Below are 14,413 nucleotides of genomic sequence, written 5' to 3'. Positions count from 1 at the left end.
GGAGACCCTCACCTTTCAGGCAGGGCCCCAAAGGGCTGAGTCAATACCTTGCCCAGTGATCACCAAGAAGCACAACTGGGGGTAAGGAAGATGTGCTCCACTCTCTACCAGAACCAGGCCTCAGAATTGAAAACCTGGGAGTGGCCGTTAGGCTCTACCACACTGTGCAGCCTCTGCCTGCAAAGCAGGGAGCTAGGCCAGAGGCCAGGAGCACCAGCCTGAACAACCTACCATTTGCTTGAGGTAGAGAAAACACTGGAGATTTCCATCGAGCACCAGCCCCTCATAAAGGTGTGTTCACTGGAAAAGATCAGTTTTTTTGTACCTCCATCTGCTGGTATGAGGGATAACATCCACTCGTTCAGGATGGTATGGCCTCAAATAACAAGGAAGCTATAGTAATAGCCTCATCTACAGAAACGTATTGGGGCACTTTATTTCTCTGGAACCCCTGATCCAGACTGGCCCATTTTAAAACTTAATTTTTATTTTCCCTGTTTTTCCAGCAAGCCAAATTTGGTTCAATTCCATTAATGCAGGGGTTCGCAACCAGCCAGTCAGGCTTTCGGGATATGCACAATGAATATGCATGAGATAGATTTATTTATTTGTTGCATTTGTATCCCACACTTTCCCACCTATTTGCAGGCTCAATGTGGCTCACATTCGCCAATCCGGTAGAAACAGTTACAATGTGATATTGTGGTCGGATAAGGTACACGTTTCGGTACAATGGGGTCGAAGAGAGGAAAGGTTGTAAAGTGTCCATTTCAAGCTTTAGTTTTCCTGTGTTGCAGTTACAGTGGGGGTCGAGGAGAGGAAGTTTATGAAGTGTCCATTTCGAGCTTAGATTTGCTGTGTTGCGGGGTGTAGGTGTTTATGTTGGGTCAGTGAGATATGCCTTTTTGAACAGGTTGGTTTTTAGTAATTTCCTGAAGTTTAGGTGGTCATAGGTTGTTTTCACAGCTTTTGGCAGTGTGTTCCATAGTTGCGTGCTTACGTAGGAGAAGCTGGATGCATAGGTTGCTTTGTATTTCAGTCCTATGCAGTTTGGGTAATGGAGGTTTAGGTATGTTAGGGATGTTCTGATATTGTTTCTGATTGGTAGGTCTATGAAGTTTGTCATGTATCCTGGGACTTGGCCGTAGAAAATTGTGGACCAGTGTGCAGATTTTGAAGGTGATGCGTTCTTTGATTGGGAGCCAGTGCAGTTTTTCTCGGAGAGGTTTGGCATTTTCGAATCACGATTTACCAAAAATCAGCCTGGCTGCTGTGTTTTGAGCTGTCTGGAGTTTCTTTATAGTTGTTCCTTGAATCCCACATAGATTCCGTTGCAGTAATCTACATGGCTTAGTACCATTGATTGTATTAGGTTGCGAAATATTTCCCTCGGGAAGACAGGTTTTAAGCGTTTAAGTTTCCACAATGAATAGAACATCTTCTTTGTTGTGGAGTTCACTTGGCTCTCGAGTGTGAGGTTGCAGTCGATAGTGGCACCGAGTATTGTCTGAGATAAGGAGGGAGTTTTCAGGGGTGATTAAGGTTGTGGGTTTGTACATATTGTGTTGAGATGAGAGGATAAGGCAGTGTGTTTTCTTGGTGTTAAGTTTCAGCTGAAAAGAGTTTGCCTGAGTCCATGGTGTTCAGACTGAGTTTGATTTCGTTGGCAATTTCGGTTAGATCATGTCTAAAGGGAATGTATATTGTGATATTGTCTGCTTAGATGAACGGGTTGAGACCTTGCTTTGATAAGGACTTGGCCAGTGGGATCATCATTATGTTGAAAAGTACTGGCAATAGTGGTGATCCTTGAGGTACTCCACAGTCTGCTTTCCAAGGTGGGGATATGTTTAAGATTGATTTCACTTGGTATGTTCTGGTGGTTAGGAAATCCTTGATCCAGTAAGTAAGTTTCCACCAATACCGAAGTAGTCTAAGAGTCTTAGTAGTATGTTGTGGTTAATCATGTCGAATCGACATATCAAATTGGAGGAGAACTATATTTTTACCTATGGCTATTTCCTGTTTGAATTTGGCCAGGAGAGTGATTAGCACAGTTTTGGTACTATGGAGGGGGCAAAATCCCGATTGTGACTGATGTAGTATTGAGAACTTGTCCATGTAGTCAGTAATCTGTTTAGTTACCATGCTCTCCATCAGTTTGACAGTCAGTGGGATAGATGCGACTGGTCAGTAGTTGGTGAGTTCGGTTGATTTTTTCTTAGTGTCTTTTGGGATTGGAGTGAGTAGGATGTTGCTGTATTCCTCAGGAAAAAGACCATGTTGGAGCATGTAGCTTAGGTGGGATGTGAGGTCTGTTAGGAAGCGATCAGGGGCAGATTTTAGCAGGTAGCTGGGGCAGGTATCCAGTTTGCAGCGGGTGCTGGAGAACCTTTTGATCGCCTGGGTGACTGTTTCGACGGTGAGGGGCATGAAGATTGGCATACAATGGAGATAGTGCATCCAAATTTATTTCATGCATATTTGCTGTGGGTATCCTGAAAACCTGACTGGCTTGGTAGAGAATCACTGCATTAAAGGAAACCTCTTGTACAAATTAGTACACTTTGAGGCATATTTTCAAAGCACTTAGCCTTCCAAAGTTCCATAGAAACCTATGGAACTTTGGAAGGCTAAGTGCTTTGAAAATATGCCAGTGTGTTTTGCATCCATTTAACAGACAGGAAAAAACAAATGTGCTTAGGGAAGGGTTGCACATGTTGAAAATGTGTACACTTAGATCTGAGCTCTAGGAGAGCTGTTCCATCAACTACATGAATACCCGCCTCAATCCTGCTTGTCAATGGAAAAGACATTCTTGACATTAACTTCCTTCTGAAGAACCACTGGGTTGGAAAGAAAAAGAAAGGAATGCTTCCACTTAATGGATCAAAAACACAGGAAATGCAAATATTTCTCCATTTCCACATCTGTGATTCATTGACTATTCTTCATACCTTATTGGATGATCTCCACATGTTTTGGGTCTCTCCATAACTGACACCCACTTGTCATCATAGCTGAAGAGAGAGAGGTCAAGGTAAGGACTGCCACTGTATGACTGTGCACTGATTGGTAGCTGGCCTAGGAGTCTCCTCACAGCCTCAGTATGACCACCATACTTTGCATTCACAATAGTGTCTTTAAATCTAAAGCCAAGCAGAAAAAACGTTCTGTTACATAAACGAGTAAATTACCTACCAATGAAGTCTGCCCAGCACTATTCCCTGCCTCCCAACCTCCAGTCCCGCCTCCCACCACTGGCTCTGGCACAGACCGTATAAGTCTGCCCCGCACTATCCCCGCCTCCCAACCTCCAGCCCCGCCTCCCACTACCGGCTCTGCTATCCAATCTCGGTTAAGCTCCTGAGGATCCATTCCTTCTGAACAGGATTCCTTTATGTATAGAAGGCATAGAACCAAACAAGCTTAGCGGTGATTAGAGGGCAACATCAATAATTGGGAAGCAAAGCCAGTGCTGGGCAGACTTCTATGGTCTGTGCCCTTCTGTAACTGGAGAACAAGGTCAGTGCTTTACAGACTTCCACGGTCTGTGCCCTGAAGATGGCGATGACAAACCAAGATCAAGTATATGTATCATACCTTATACTACGAGTTTACCTTGTTGGGCAGACCGGATGGATCATACAGGTCTTTACTATCTACTATGCTACTATGTATTCATATCATTTAATTTACTACAGATCTTTCACTAAACTTAGGCTTTAGATTATCAGAACAAAAATGATCTGTTTATCTGAACTGATTCCATAGATTTACAATTAATGATTTTGTTGTTTAGCCCATTAATTATATTGTATTTTTTTTATTGTACATTTGTTCCACTGGTCCTAATTTTACGTTTGCTCAGATTTAATCCACCTTGAACCCTTGCCTGCTAAAGCGGCCAATGTGCTTCCAAATTAAATTAAATGTACTCAAATATGACATATGAATAGTCATGGGTGGATATTCCGAAAAGCAAACAGATAGGAAACCCAAAGCATTACTTAATCCTAATATGCCAACAATTGCTGTCCTATTGGAGTCTCTCTTTTTTTTTTGTTCCAGTTTATTCATTATTCCTGGGGGAAATCTATGCATAAAAGCTGAAAAGTTTGGTATCTTCTGTCCACTTTACTTGTAATTTTCATGTGCATAATTCCCAAATTATAAGGGCTAGCATCTCCCCCCAGGCATGAAATACCTCCCTCATCACCACTACAGCAGTTTCCCATGCACCTTCCTGTAGATCTCACCCCATTTCCATGGCATACACATACACCTCATCTACTTTTTCTACCCCACCACATTTCATCCACCTTTTTTCCAGCCCCCCCCCCCCACTCCATCCACCTTTTTTCCCAAACCCCTCCCTGCACATATACACTGTTCACCTTTTTTTTTCAGTTCCCCCTCCATCTATGCTTTATTCCAGGTCCCCCACTTCATCCCTGCACCCTCACCACTCTGGCACAAAAAGAGGAGGAATTGACAGCTGCACGTCGGGCTGCTTCCTGCTCGTCTGCCATCCCAGACCCAGCAGTTCCTATGAGCTTTGCAGGCCTCTGTAAAGCTGCACAGATTAAAAAAAAAAAAAAAATCACCAAGGACCAAGCAGAGGAGGAAGCAGCCTGATGTGTGGCTGTGAAGATCTTCCTCTTGCCTAGCTAGAGCACTGAGTGTGCAGGGAAGGAGGGTGGCAATCTGCAAAGGTGGGGAATTCTGCATTGTGCAGTAGCGCAGAATTCCCTCAGGAGTAACTCATGTCTCTCTGTAAAATGAGCCCACACTTGACATCTATATATATAAAACTCACCCTCAACGTTCTATTGTCTGCTGATGTCACTGAAGCCAAGGTTCATACGTTCGAAGCTCTGAAGCCGCGAAAATCACAGTCTCTGGGCCCCGCCCTCGCGTCAAATGTTATGACGTTGAGGGCGGAGCACATTCTCACCTCCAACGATCTACTCGGGCCACAAACTCCGGATTTCCACACTGTAGCTCTGCTCCGCCCTCACGTCAAAATGCGATGTCGTCGAGGGCGGGGCACGAAAACCGCCACCCACACAGAGCTACAACGGAAACAGCAGCGGTGTACGCCACGAACCAGGTAAAACAGCGACGAGCCATGCAGCCATGAAACCCTTGCTAGCGCCCGTTTCATTGCACTCAGAAACGGGCCTTTGTTTACTAGTGTTACAATAAATCTAATATATATTACAAAAATATATAAAACAGTATCAAAAATATTCCCCCCCCCCCCCAAAATAAAGCAAAACAATAAAAATCCCTCCTATAACCTAATCCTCCATTTCACTCTCACTAGGAACAATGTATTTTAGTACTGTACAATGCTTAGATCTGTCTTGTCTCAGAATTTGCGATATAACAAGTTTCAATAACAACACAGGCTAAAACAAACATCCCCTACTCAACCCCTACAAAATCAACATTTCTCCTTCCTATTCTTCTTGCTCAAATTAAATCTTACAATAAACTGAAGTCTACGTCTATAAGTAAGTCTCAAATTGCTCACCGGCGTTGTATCTGCCGGGCAAAATTGTTGCTAGAAGCTGAGCAGGGGAACTGCACTGCTTCGCTGTGCAATGTGGCATTTCTGAACAGATCGCAGAAGTTCTCAAAGAGTTCCAGCAGCTCATCAGATGTATTTTCGAAGACTGCAATGACTGCCGTTGTCACCATGTTGTACACCACAAAGAAAGAAGGCTACAGAAAGAAGGAAACTTGCACGTTACTTTTCAGAAAATAAAATGTAATATACATTGTTTTAATTGTTAATGATTTTTATTGATGGTACATCATGTCAAACATAAACCAATAAATTCACTCACTGTGTAAACATTCAGTCATAACGCAAGTGTACATCTGCATCAAATCTTACATCATCATCATTATTTCACAGTTTCCCCCCCTACCCCCACCCTCCTCCTCATTTGCCCCTTTACCTATGTCTACTGATTTCATGGTATTGATACTATCAATGTCTATTACAGGTATTAACCAGTCCAAAGTCCGCATCTACTTAATGTTGCACTGTCTAGGACGGTCCCAATTTGTTAAGCACTGCACTTCTAGCCTTGTGGGAGATATGTTGTAAATAGTTAGACCATATCTTGACAAATATTTTCCTTTTCTTCGGAGCGTAATATACATTGTTTTATTGGACCAACACATTCTTGGTGATCTATCTACAATATTTAATCAAATTGGTTATTTTTCCAGAAACTAACACACTCATATTCAACTGAGTTTTTAAGACCTGTTAATCCTGCAAAGAGATGTTTTAATATTTGGTTTTCAAAATTTTCAAATTGTTGTATAGAGATACTGAGAGAAAGAATCTTTGAGCACTAGGCATGGGGAAGGTCAGGGATAAATGAAAGTTTAATGCCCAACTATTAACATGGTATACATTAATAAGTATATCTCCTCTTCCTCCACTTTCTATCTCAGTTGATAACACCTTCATCCTCCCCGTCTCATCTGCCCGCAACCTCGGAGTCATCTTCGACTCCTCCCTCTCCTTCTTGGCACACATCCAGCAGATAGCCAAGACCTGTCGCTTCTTCCTCTTCAACATCAGCAAAATTCGCCCTTTCCTCTCTGAACACACCACCCGAACTCTCGTCCACGCTCTCATTACCTCTCGCTTTGACTACTGCAACTTACTCCTCACCGGACTCCCACTTAGCCATCTATCCCCCCTTCAATCTGTTCCGAACTCTGCTGCACGTCTTATATTCCGCCAGAACCGATATACTCATATCACCCCTCTTCTCAGGTCACTTCACTGGCTTCCAATCCGATACCGCATTCAGTTCAAGCTTCTCCTTCTTACCTACAAATGTACTCAGTCTGCTGCCCCTCACTACCTCTCTACCCTCATCTCCCCTTATGTTCCCACCCGAAACCTCCGTTCACAGGACAAATCCCTCCTCTCAGTACCCTTCTCCACCACTGCCAATTCCAGGCTCTGCCCATTCTGCCTCGCCTCACCCTATGCCTGGAACAACCTTCCTGAGCCCTTACGTCAAGCCCCCTCCCTGCCCATCTTCAAGTCTTTGCTTAAAGCCCACCTCTTCAATGCTGCCTTCGGCACCTAACTCTTACCTTCAGGATATCCAGACTGCCCCAATTTGACTGCCCCTATCGAACTGACTATTCACTTGTCCTTTAGATTGTAAGCTCTTTGAGCAGGGATTGTCCTTTTATGTTAAATTGTACAGCGCTGCGTAACCCTAGTAGCGCTTTAGAAATGTTAAGTAGTAGTAGTAGTAGTAAGTACATTATTATAGTTTAATTTATAGAAAAGTGGTGACCATTTGAGGTGCAGCAGAGATAAAAGTGGGAAAAGTAAACCAGGCTTGTCCAAAGAACTGGGACCAAACAAATAATTAATAATAAAATCAACACAGTTTATTAATGTTTCCTTAGAAATGACGCATTTCTAACTGTGTTGATTTTATTATTAATTATTTGTTTGGTCCCAGTACTTTGGACAAGCCTGTTTTTTTTTTTTGTTACATTTGTAAAATAGATATTGGAGATTCTACATGGAATGTTGCTACTATTGGAGATTCTACATGGAATGTTGCTATTCCACTAGCAACATTCCATGTAGAAGTCGGCCCTTGCAGATCACCAATGTGGCCGCGCAGGCTTTTGCTTCTGTGAGTCTGACGTCCTGCATGTATGTGCAGGACGTCAGACTCACAGAAACAGAAGCCTGCGCAGCCTTCTACATGGAATGTTGCTAGTGGAATAGCAACATTCCATGTAGAATCTCCAATAGTAGCAACATTCCATGTAGAATTTCCAATAGTATCTATTTTATTTTTGTTACATTTGTACTCCGCGCTTTCCCACTCATGGCAGGCTCAATGCGGCTTACATGGAGCAATGGAGGGTTAAGTGACTTGCCCAGAGTCACAAGGAGCTGCCTGTGCCTGAAGTGGGAATCGAACTCAGTTCCTCAGGACCAAAGTCCACCACCCCAACCACTAGGCCACTCCTCCACTGGTTTACTTTTCCCACTTCTTTTATCTCTGTTTGCTGCCCCGTGGGATCTATTGAGTTCTCCACGTACGTGGATCCTCTTTAGCTTTTTGACCATTTGAGGTGGTCATAAAGATACATGCCTACTGCATAACTGACTTGCTAATTTAGTACACTGCTTCCGTATACTGTCCTTTGACTAAGCGGTGGTAAGCAATAACACGTGCTTTCTGTGTGCCAAAATGCAGTAAAAGTGGGGAGCGTTCAGGCGTCCTGTGGTGGTTCTGGCATCTGCGCACATTTCCCTGGCATTTTTGGGGAGCAGAGAGTAGTGCCTAGTGCTAAACGGTTAGCGCATCTACACTGCCGCAAGCCAACCGATTAGTGTGTGGTTAATGTGCGAGCCCTTTCTGCCTACAAAGGTGTCGGTAAGGGCTCACACGCTAATAATTAGCACCTGACCATTAATAGGAAAAATGGAAACGCGGCCATTTTACAGCCGCGCTAAAAGTGGCCTCAGAGCACGGGGAAACCCATGCGGTAATCATGGCGTAAGCCACTTTTTAACACATCATAGTAAAAGGGCACCTTAGACCGCAAGCCCTCTGGGGAAAGGGAAATACCTACATATAACTCGCCTTAAACTACGTGGGCTGAATACATATAAAATAAAATAGAATAATATAAAATACTGCAGGCAAGTGGTAGAATATGTAATTAAATCAACATCTACTTTCCTTTAGCTGGATGTAAACCAAGACCTTCAATAGTTGCGGGTATGTCACTTACAGAAACAACTGCTGTAATAACTGAAGACAAATGATTGACTTTTCGTTCCGTAAATTGCCCGTCTTACCTTAAATACATGTTCTCACAATACTGTTTCTTAAATGTTGAACTCTTTTGAGAATTACATGTACATCTTTACTCTGCATTTCCACATCAGAAATTATATTTCAGTGAACTCAATCTGAATTTTGTGGTCAAAATCACCTAAGTGAGAACATTTTCCTTCAGTTCTGAGGTCACAGTAAAAATATTAAATCCAAAAACTGAACACCTCTCTGCTTTTCAAAGTAGCAAAAAGAAACATGTTTAGCTACCAGTACACAATTTCTGCACTCAAGCTCCACCAAAACAATCAGTGGAACCCAATATTCAAAACGATTTAAACAGCCAGGAAAGGCTCCTGGCCATTTAAATTGCTTGCCCAGGGTTATTCAGTGGCACTTAACCAGACAGTGCTGCTGAATACCCCTCTAAATGGCCTTTCCCTAACTGGAGAGTTTTGGCATAGGCCAGAGATGGAGTTAGGGTGGAGCGATGACCTAGCCAGTTAGTGGCAATATTCAGTCTGCTAACTTGCTAGGTTTACTGCATAGACAGCAAAATGGCAGTCTTAACTTAACCAGGCTCCAGTCAGAATATCAGCTGGGGCCCGATTAATCTCCAGGTTGTAGTACTTGTGCTCCTGCAAGCCTGCCCCCTTCCAATCTTCCCTCCCCCCCCCCCCCCCCAGAGCAGCATAGCACACCCTCCCACCCCAGAGCTAAACTATCCCCCCTTCTGATCCTCCCTCCGAAGAAAGTATCATGAGGCCCAAGCTTGGCCACCCCCAGGCCTACCTTTGCTGGTGGTCCTCGATGGTCTGGGGAAAATGGGCAAGAGAGATGCCCACTTGCTCCTACCCAGCACTGGCTGCTCCTGAAAAATCCTGCTGCAACCTCTAGACCACCAGGGACCAGCAAAGGTAGGCTCAGGAGGAACCTACAGGGGGGTGGCCAGGCTCAGGCCTCTTGGTATTTTCTTCGGGGGGGGGGGGGGGGGGTTAGAAGAAAGATTAAAAGGGGAAGAGCTAAGGTCCGGGTGGGGGGGGGGGGGGATGTTAAAGGGGATGGAAGATCGGGAAGGGGATGGAAAGAGATATGGTCATATAATTTTATGCAGGTTCTGGTGGAATATTGGCTAGGACCCACATAAGACCCAGTGGACAGATATTCAATGCCGGTTCCAAGAAATGGCCTACAATTAAATATATGGGGTTAACTCTGCCCATGGCAGTCAGTGTTTAAAAAACGCTGACCGCTGCAGGCTGAATATTTATTTATTGTGTCATTTATACTCCACATTATAAAGCAGTTAGTTGTTTCAATGTGGCTTACAGATAAAGGAGTAAAGATACAATCTGAAATGGAAAATAGTATGGTTTACAGTGATACATTTGATTACATAGTGATACAATTGTAAAGATACAGTTTGTAATGAAAAGTAGCATGGGTTACATAGTGAGTGCCTCTGAATCTGAGGGCATATTGAATAATGAAGCTATGAGTGCTTATGTTGTTAAAGAAGTGAAAGATCGAGGAATGATATGTTATTCCTGTTGGGGTCTTCAAACAGTCACAGATTTTATAGCATGGAAGTGTGTAAGATGAGGTCTAGTTGGTCGTGGCATCTGGTTAATCGGTTAGGGTTAGTTTGAAGCGTGTGTGTGGTTTTGTATTTGATGCCTTGGCATTATGGGGGGGGGGGGGGGGGTGAAGAGTCAGGTAGTTATGGGTGTCTTGTTTTGCGTTTCGTGTTGGAAGGTTGATTAGGGTAGTCATGTAATTTGCTGCTAACCCGTTGATTATTCTGTAGACTAGTGTGCATACTTTGAATGATATTCGTGCTTTGATAAGGAATCAGTGGACAGCTTTTAACAATGGGTAGGCTTTGTCGAATTTTGGGTTTGCCGTAGATGAGTTTTGTGGCAGTGTTCTGGACTGTTTGTAGTTTTTTGAGGATTGAATCTTTACAGCCTGCATAAACTCCATTGCAGTAATCCATGTGGATCAGTACTATGATCTGAGTTAGTGTGAGGAAGATGGATGTAGGAAAACAGTTTCTTATTCGTTTTAGTTTCCACATCATGTTGAACATGTTTTTTGTTACTTTTACGACTTGTTTCTCTAGGGTCAGTTCTTGATCTATGATGACTCCAAGGATATTGACTGGCTGGATTTCAAGACAACCAAAATAAACATATTACCATCTTCTTAGCTAAACCTACTCTATGTACATGTAACTGTTGCATATTTATTTTAGTTTGTAAGTCACTTTGAGAGTATCCTTTTAAGTTTTGCTGTTGTAAATTGTTAAAACGCTATCATCAGTAGCAGGCCTACAACAGGCTTCCAAGAAGTAACCATAACTACAAACCTAATAGCAGTAAGTACAGCAATGTCAGGCTTCCAAGATGGCTGTGGTAACCAATACCAAGTAGCAAGGTTATCACATAAATAAACATCCTTGGAACAGATACAGAGGCAGGATGGAAAAACTGGCCAACGAGCAGGAGAACTGGAGTCTTAGGTAGGAGAATTTAAATGTTCATCTACCCAAACGGTTAGAGAATCAGAGAAGATGACAACTGAGCTGTATCGTTTATAAAACAAATGCTTGTAAGCTTGAAGGAATCGTCTTCAAGATAAGCTACCTCTTAATTCACTTGGGTCTAAAATGGGTTAGTCAATCAGGAAACAATTTAACAGGTAAGATAAATGCTTAACCTATTTTTTCATGTATAAAGAAAAAAAATAAAACCTGCACTTTAGCATGGTTTATGAGAAAATAATCAGTAATCCTTTACCTAAGTTAGCTTAGTTTATAGATACAAATAGTGAATGCATATTAATATGCTAATCTTAAAACTAAACACATTTCACGAAAAAGAAGAAATCAGAAAATTACAGTTATGCCTTACCTGATTACTGTCATTCCTTGAGCCCTGTCGGACCAATTCAGAAAAGTGAAAATACACCCACCCCTCAGCAGAGTGAAACAGAGCAAATTTTAGCCATCCGCTATATATACTGCTGAAACAGGAATGTTTATGTTCATTAGGATTTGATGTACCACCTTTACTTGGCACACAGGTCAAAGCAGTTTACAGTCATAAAATGAAATTCTTAGAAAGGAACTACAATTTTAAAAAAATACACAGAAAAAAAACCTAAAAATCACACTACGGGAGCAGAAAAGACATATAGCAGAGATACAAACAAAGCTGGACAAAGAAGGAGCCTCCCTAAATCTGTGGCACCAAGGTCAGCCTCAAAAGTAGATCTAAATTTCTTCCAAGACAGATCAGCACATAAATACAGAGGAAGATCATTTCAGAGAGATTGAGTGAAAGAAAAAGGCACTATACCTTGTAGACTCAAGGTGTGCATGAGATGGAGAGGAGAGAATAAAATGATGCTCATTAAAAGATTGCAGTGAACAAACAGAAACATACAGCAGTGCTCATTCTGCCAAATAATGGAGTTTACCGTCATACGGAGCTTTAAAGGCAAAGATTAAAATATAAAATTTCACTCTGAAAGAGATCAGAAGCCAGTGTAAATAGAACAACAATGGGACAACATGACTATAGTGGTGAGTAGCAGCATTCTGGTGTGTTTAAACTTTTCAAATTAATTTGGGACATACTTGCAGAAACAGTATTCTTTCAGCAAGCGGTCTCCATAGCCAAGCCATTGTATCTCTAATTGCCTGCTGTCCATTGTTGTCAGTCAGCTGGCGGTTTTGGAAGGTGCTGTGAAGAGTTGTATGATCTGGCTCCTTAAGAAGCGCGGAGCGAAACAGGAGCTCGCTGTTGAGCGCGGACATCTGTTATTTCTCCAGCACAACCACAGCTAAGTACTTGTACAGTACCGTTTATACACAGCATTCATATGAAATAATATGCTTGCTAGTGTTGTGAGTTTTTTTGACTAATGAGGATTCTCGCCAGCGTGAATGTAAATCCAGTCACGCCGAGCAGAGCAGTCAGCTGTTTCATCAAAAAGATAGTCAGCTGCTACCAAGGATCTGAAGTCTTTTCCAAATTCATTATCATCATTGTAGTAGAGTAAGAGCTAGCCCTAAATATATTTGGTTTGTTCAACTCATATACCCACACAATCTTTCTTCTAGTAAATCATGCAACCCACAGCCATCTTCTCTCTCTCGCTCCCAGTACCTTTGGATTCCTTGTGTGGGTCCCTGGACTGGTCTGGCAGGACTCAAAAAAAAAAATGATAGTTATCAGGTAAGGCATTACCGTACTTTCCTCTTCATCCGTGCAAGACCAATCCAGATCAGTTGGATGTACAAAAGCCCTCTTCATCTGGGGCTGGAGAAACCTATCATGGTCGCAAGGGCTGCTGCTCCTAAAAACAGCCTGCTTGCTGGTCTTCACTCTAGTGTCACAAAAAGGGATGGAGAGATGTCTATGTCATTGCTCTAACAGATACCTTCTAGTGGAACCAACCTATACTCTGCCCAATAGACCCTTGGTCAAGTGTGCTTTCTAGTCCTTTGGAGCTTTGCATCTGTGTGAGCCATATGCCACCATGGTTTCTCCTATCCATCTGGTTAAGGTGGAGTTTGAAGCCATTTTACCTCTTTTGGGACTACCAAAAAAGACAAAAAAAAAAAAAAAAACTAGCAATGTTCTGTAAATGTTCAACCATCTTCATATATCTGCAGAATGTCCTCTTAACATACAAGAGACGTAGTACCTTGCTAGCTTACTCGCCCCTCATGCTTCACCAGACTGAGAAACTCAATTGTCTGATTGAGATGAAAGGGTGAAACTACCTTCAGCAAAGATAGTACACTATGAAAAGTCACCCTTATCCTTAGCCATTATTACATATGGTTCTCTACATGCAAGGGCCTGGAACTAGCTAATGTAATAGCTACCAGAAAAATGGCTTTTCTCCAGATATCTTCCGGGAATGCTGTCCTGAGGAAAGGAGGTTCTCCTACAGTGCTGAGAACCAAATTCAAGTTCCATGCACCCCCTCCCAAACAAAAAACCACTCAAAATGTCTGGAATCTAAACCCTCCATGGGGAAACATGCCTCTCCCTGACAGGGCTGTGGAGTCGAAAACAATTTGGGGTAGACTCGGAGTCGGTACAAATATAATGACTCTAGCTTCAAAATAAAATAAACTTTATAATATATGGTAAATTTATAATTTTATACTTATATATACCTATCTTTGTCCTGGATCTAAAGTTATATTTACTAGTACTTTATATCCAGAACAAAAAAATGTAAAGACTAATATCAGGACTCGGACAGTAGAAAAATAGAGTTCTCGGCATCGAAGGGTGTACTGACACCATAGCCCTGCTCCCTGCACCAGGTATCACAAATCCTCCAGATTTTGATACTGTATACGTCAAGGAAGCAGACCTTCTTCTAGCTTTGGGCGATCACTGGGCATGAGCGCCCAATTTCCTTAGCCTTGCTCTTTCAAGAACTAGGCTGTAAGTATGAAGATGACTCTAGTGGTCCTTGTCACAGTAGCTCCTGACCTGAAGTAGTCAAAGCAGCTCTGCTTCTACAAGCTCTTCAGG

The 14,413-nt window shown here is 42.5% G+C and overlaps 1 protein-coding gene across 2 annotated transcripts in view; it reads right to left on the bottom strand.

Annotated features, from left to right (window-relative positions):
- Window positions 1-14,413, bottom strand: part of DET1 (DET1 partner of COP1 E3 ubiquitin ligase) — a 79,707-nt gene that overhangs the window by 16,584 nt on the left and 48,710 nt on the right. For both annotated transcript variants that reach the window (XR_003940343.1, XM_030189705.1), the window contains exons 3-4: window positions 5,540-5,730; window positions 2,958-3,149 (exon numbers count right to left, since the gene is read on the bottom strand). Coding sequence is in view for 1 of the 2 variants with exons in the window: in XM_030189705.1 (XP_030045565.1) it covers window positions 2,958-3,149; window positions 5,540-5,730 (383 nt within the window). In the remaining variant the exon portion in view is untranslated. The remainder of the gene's footprint in view (window positions 1-2,957; window positions 3,150-5,539; window positions 5,731-14,413) is intronic.

Source organism: Microcaecilia unicolor, chromosome 1 (genome assembly GCF_901765095.1).
Source record: "Microcaecilia unicolor chromosome 1, aMicUni1.1, whole genome shotgun sequence".
Taxonomy (NCBI): domain Eukaryota; kingdom Metazoa; phylum Chordata; class Amphibia; order Gymnophiona; family Siphonopidae; genus Microcaecilia; species Microcaecilia unicolor.
This window is presented reverse-complemented; position numbering and strand designations above follow the sequence as displayed.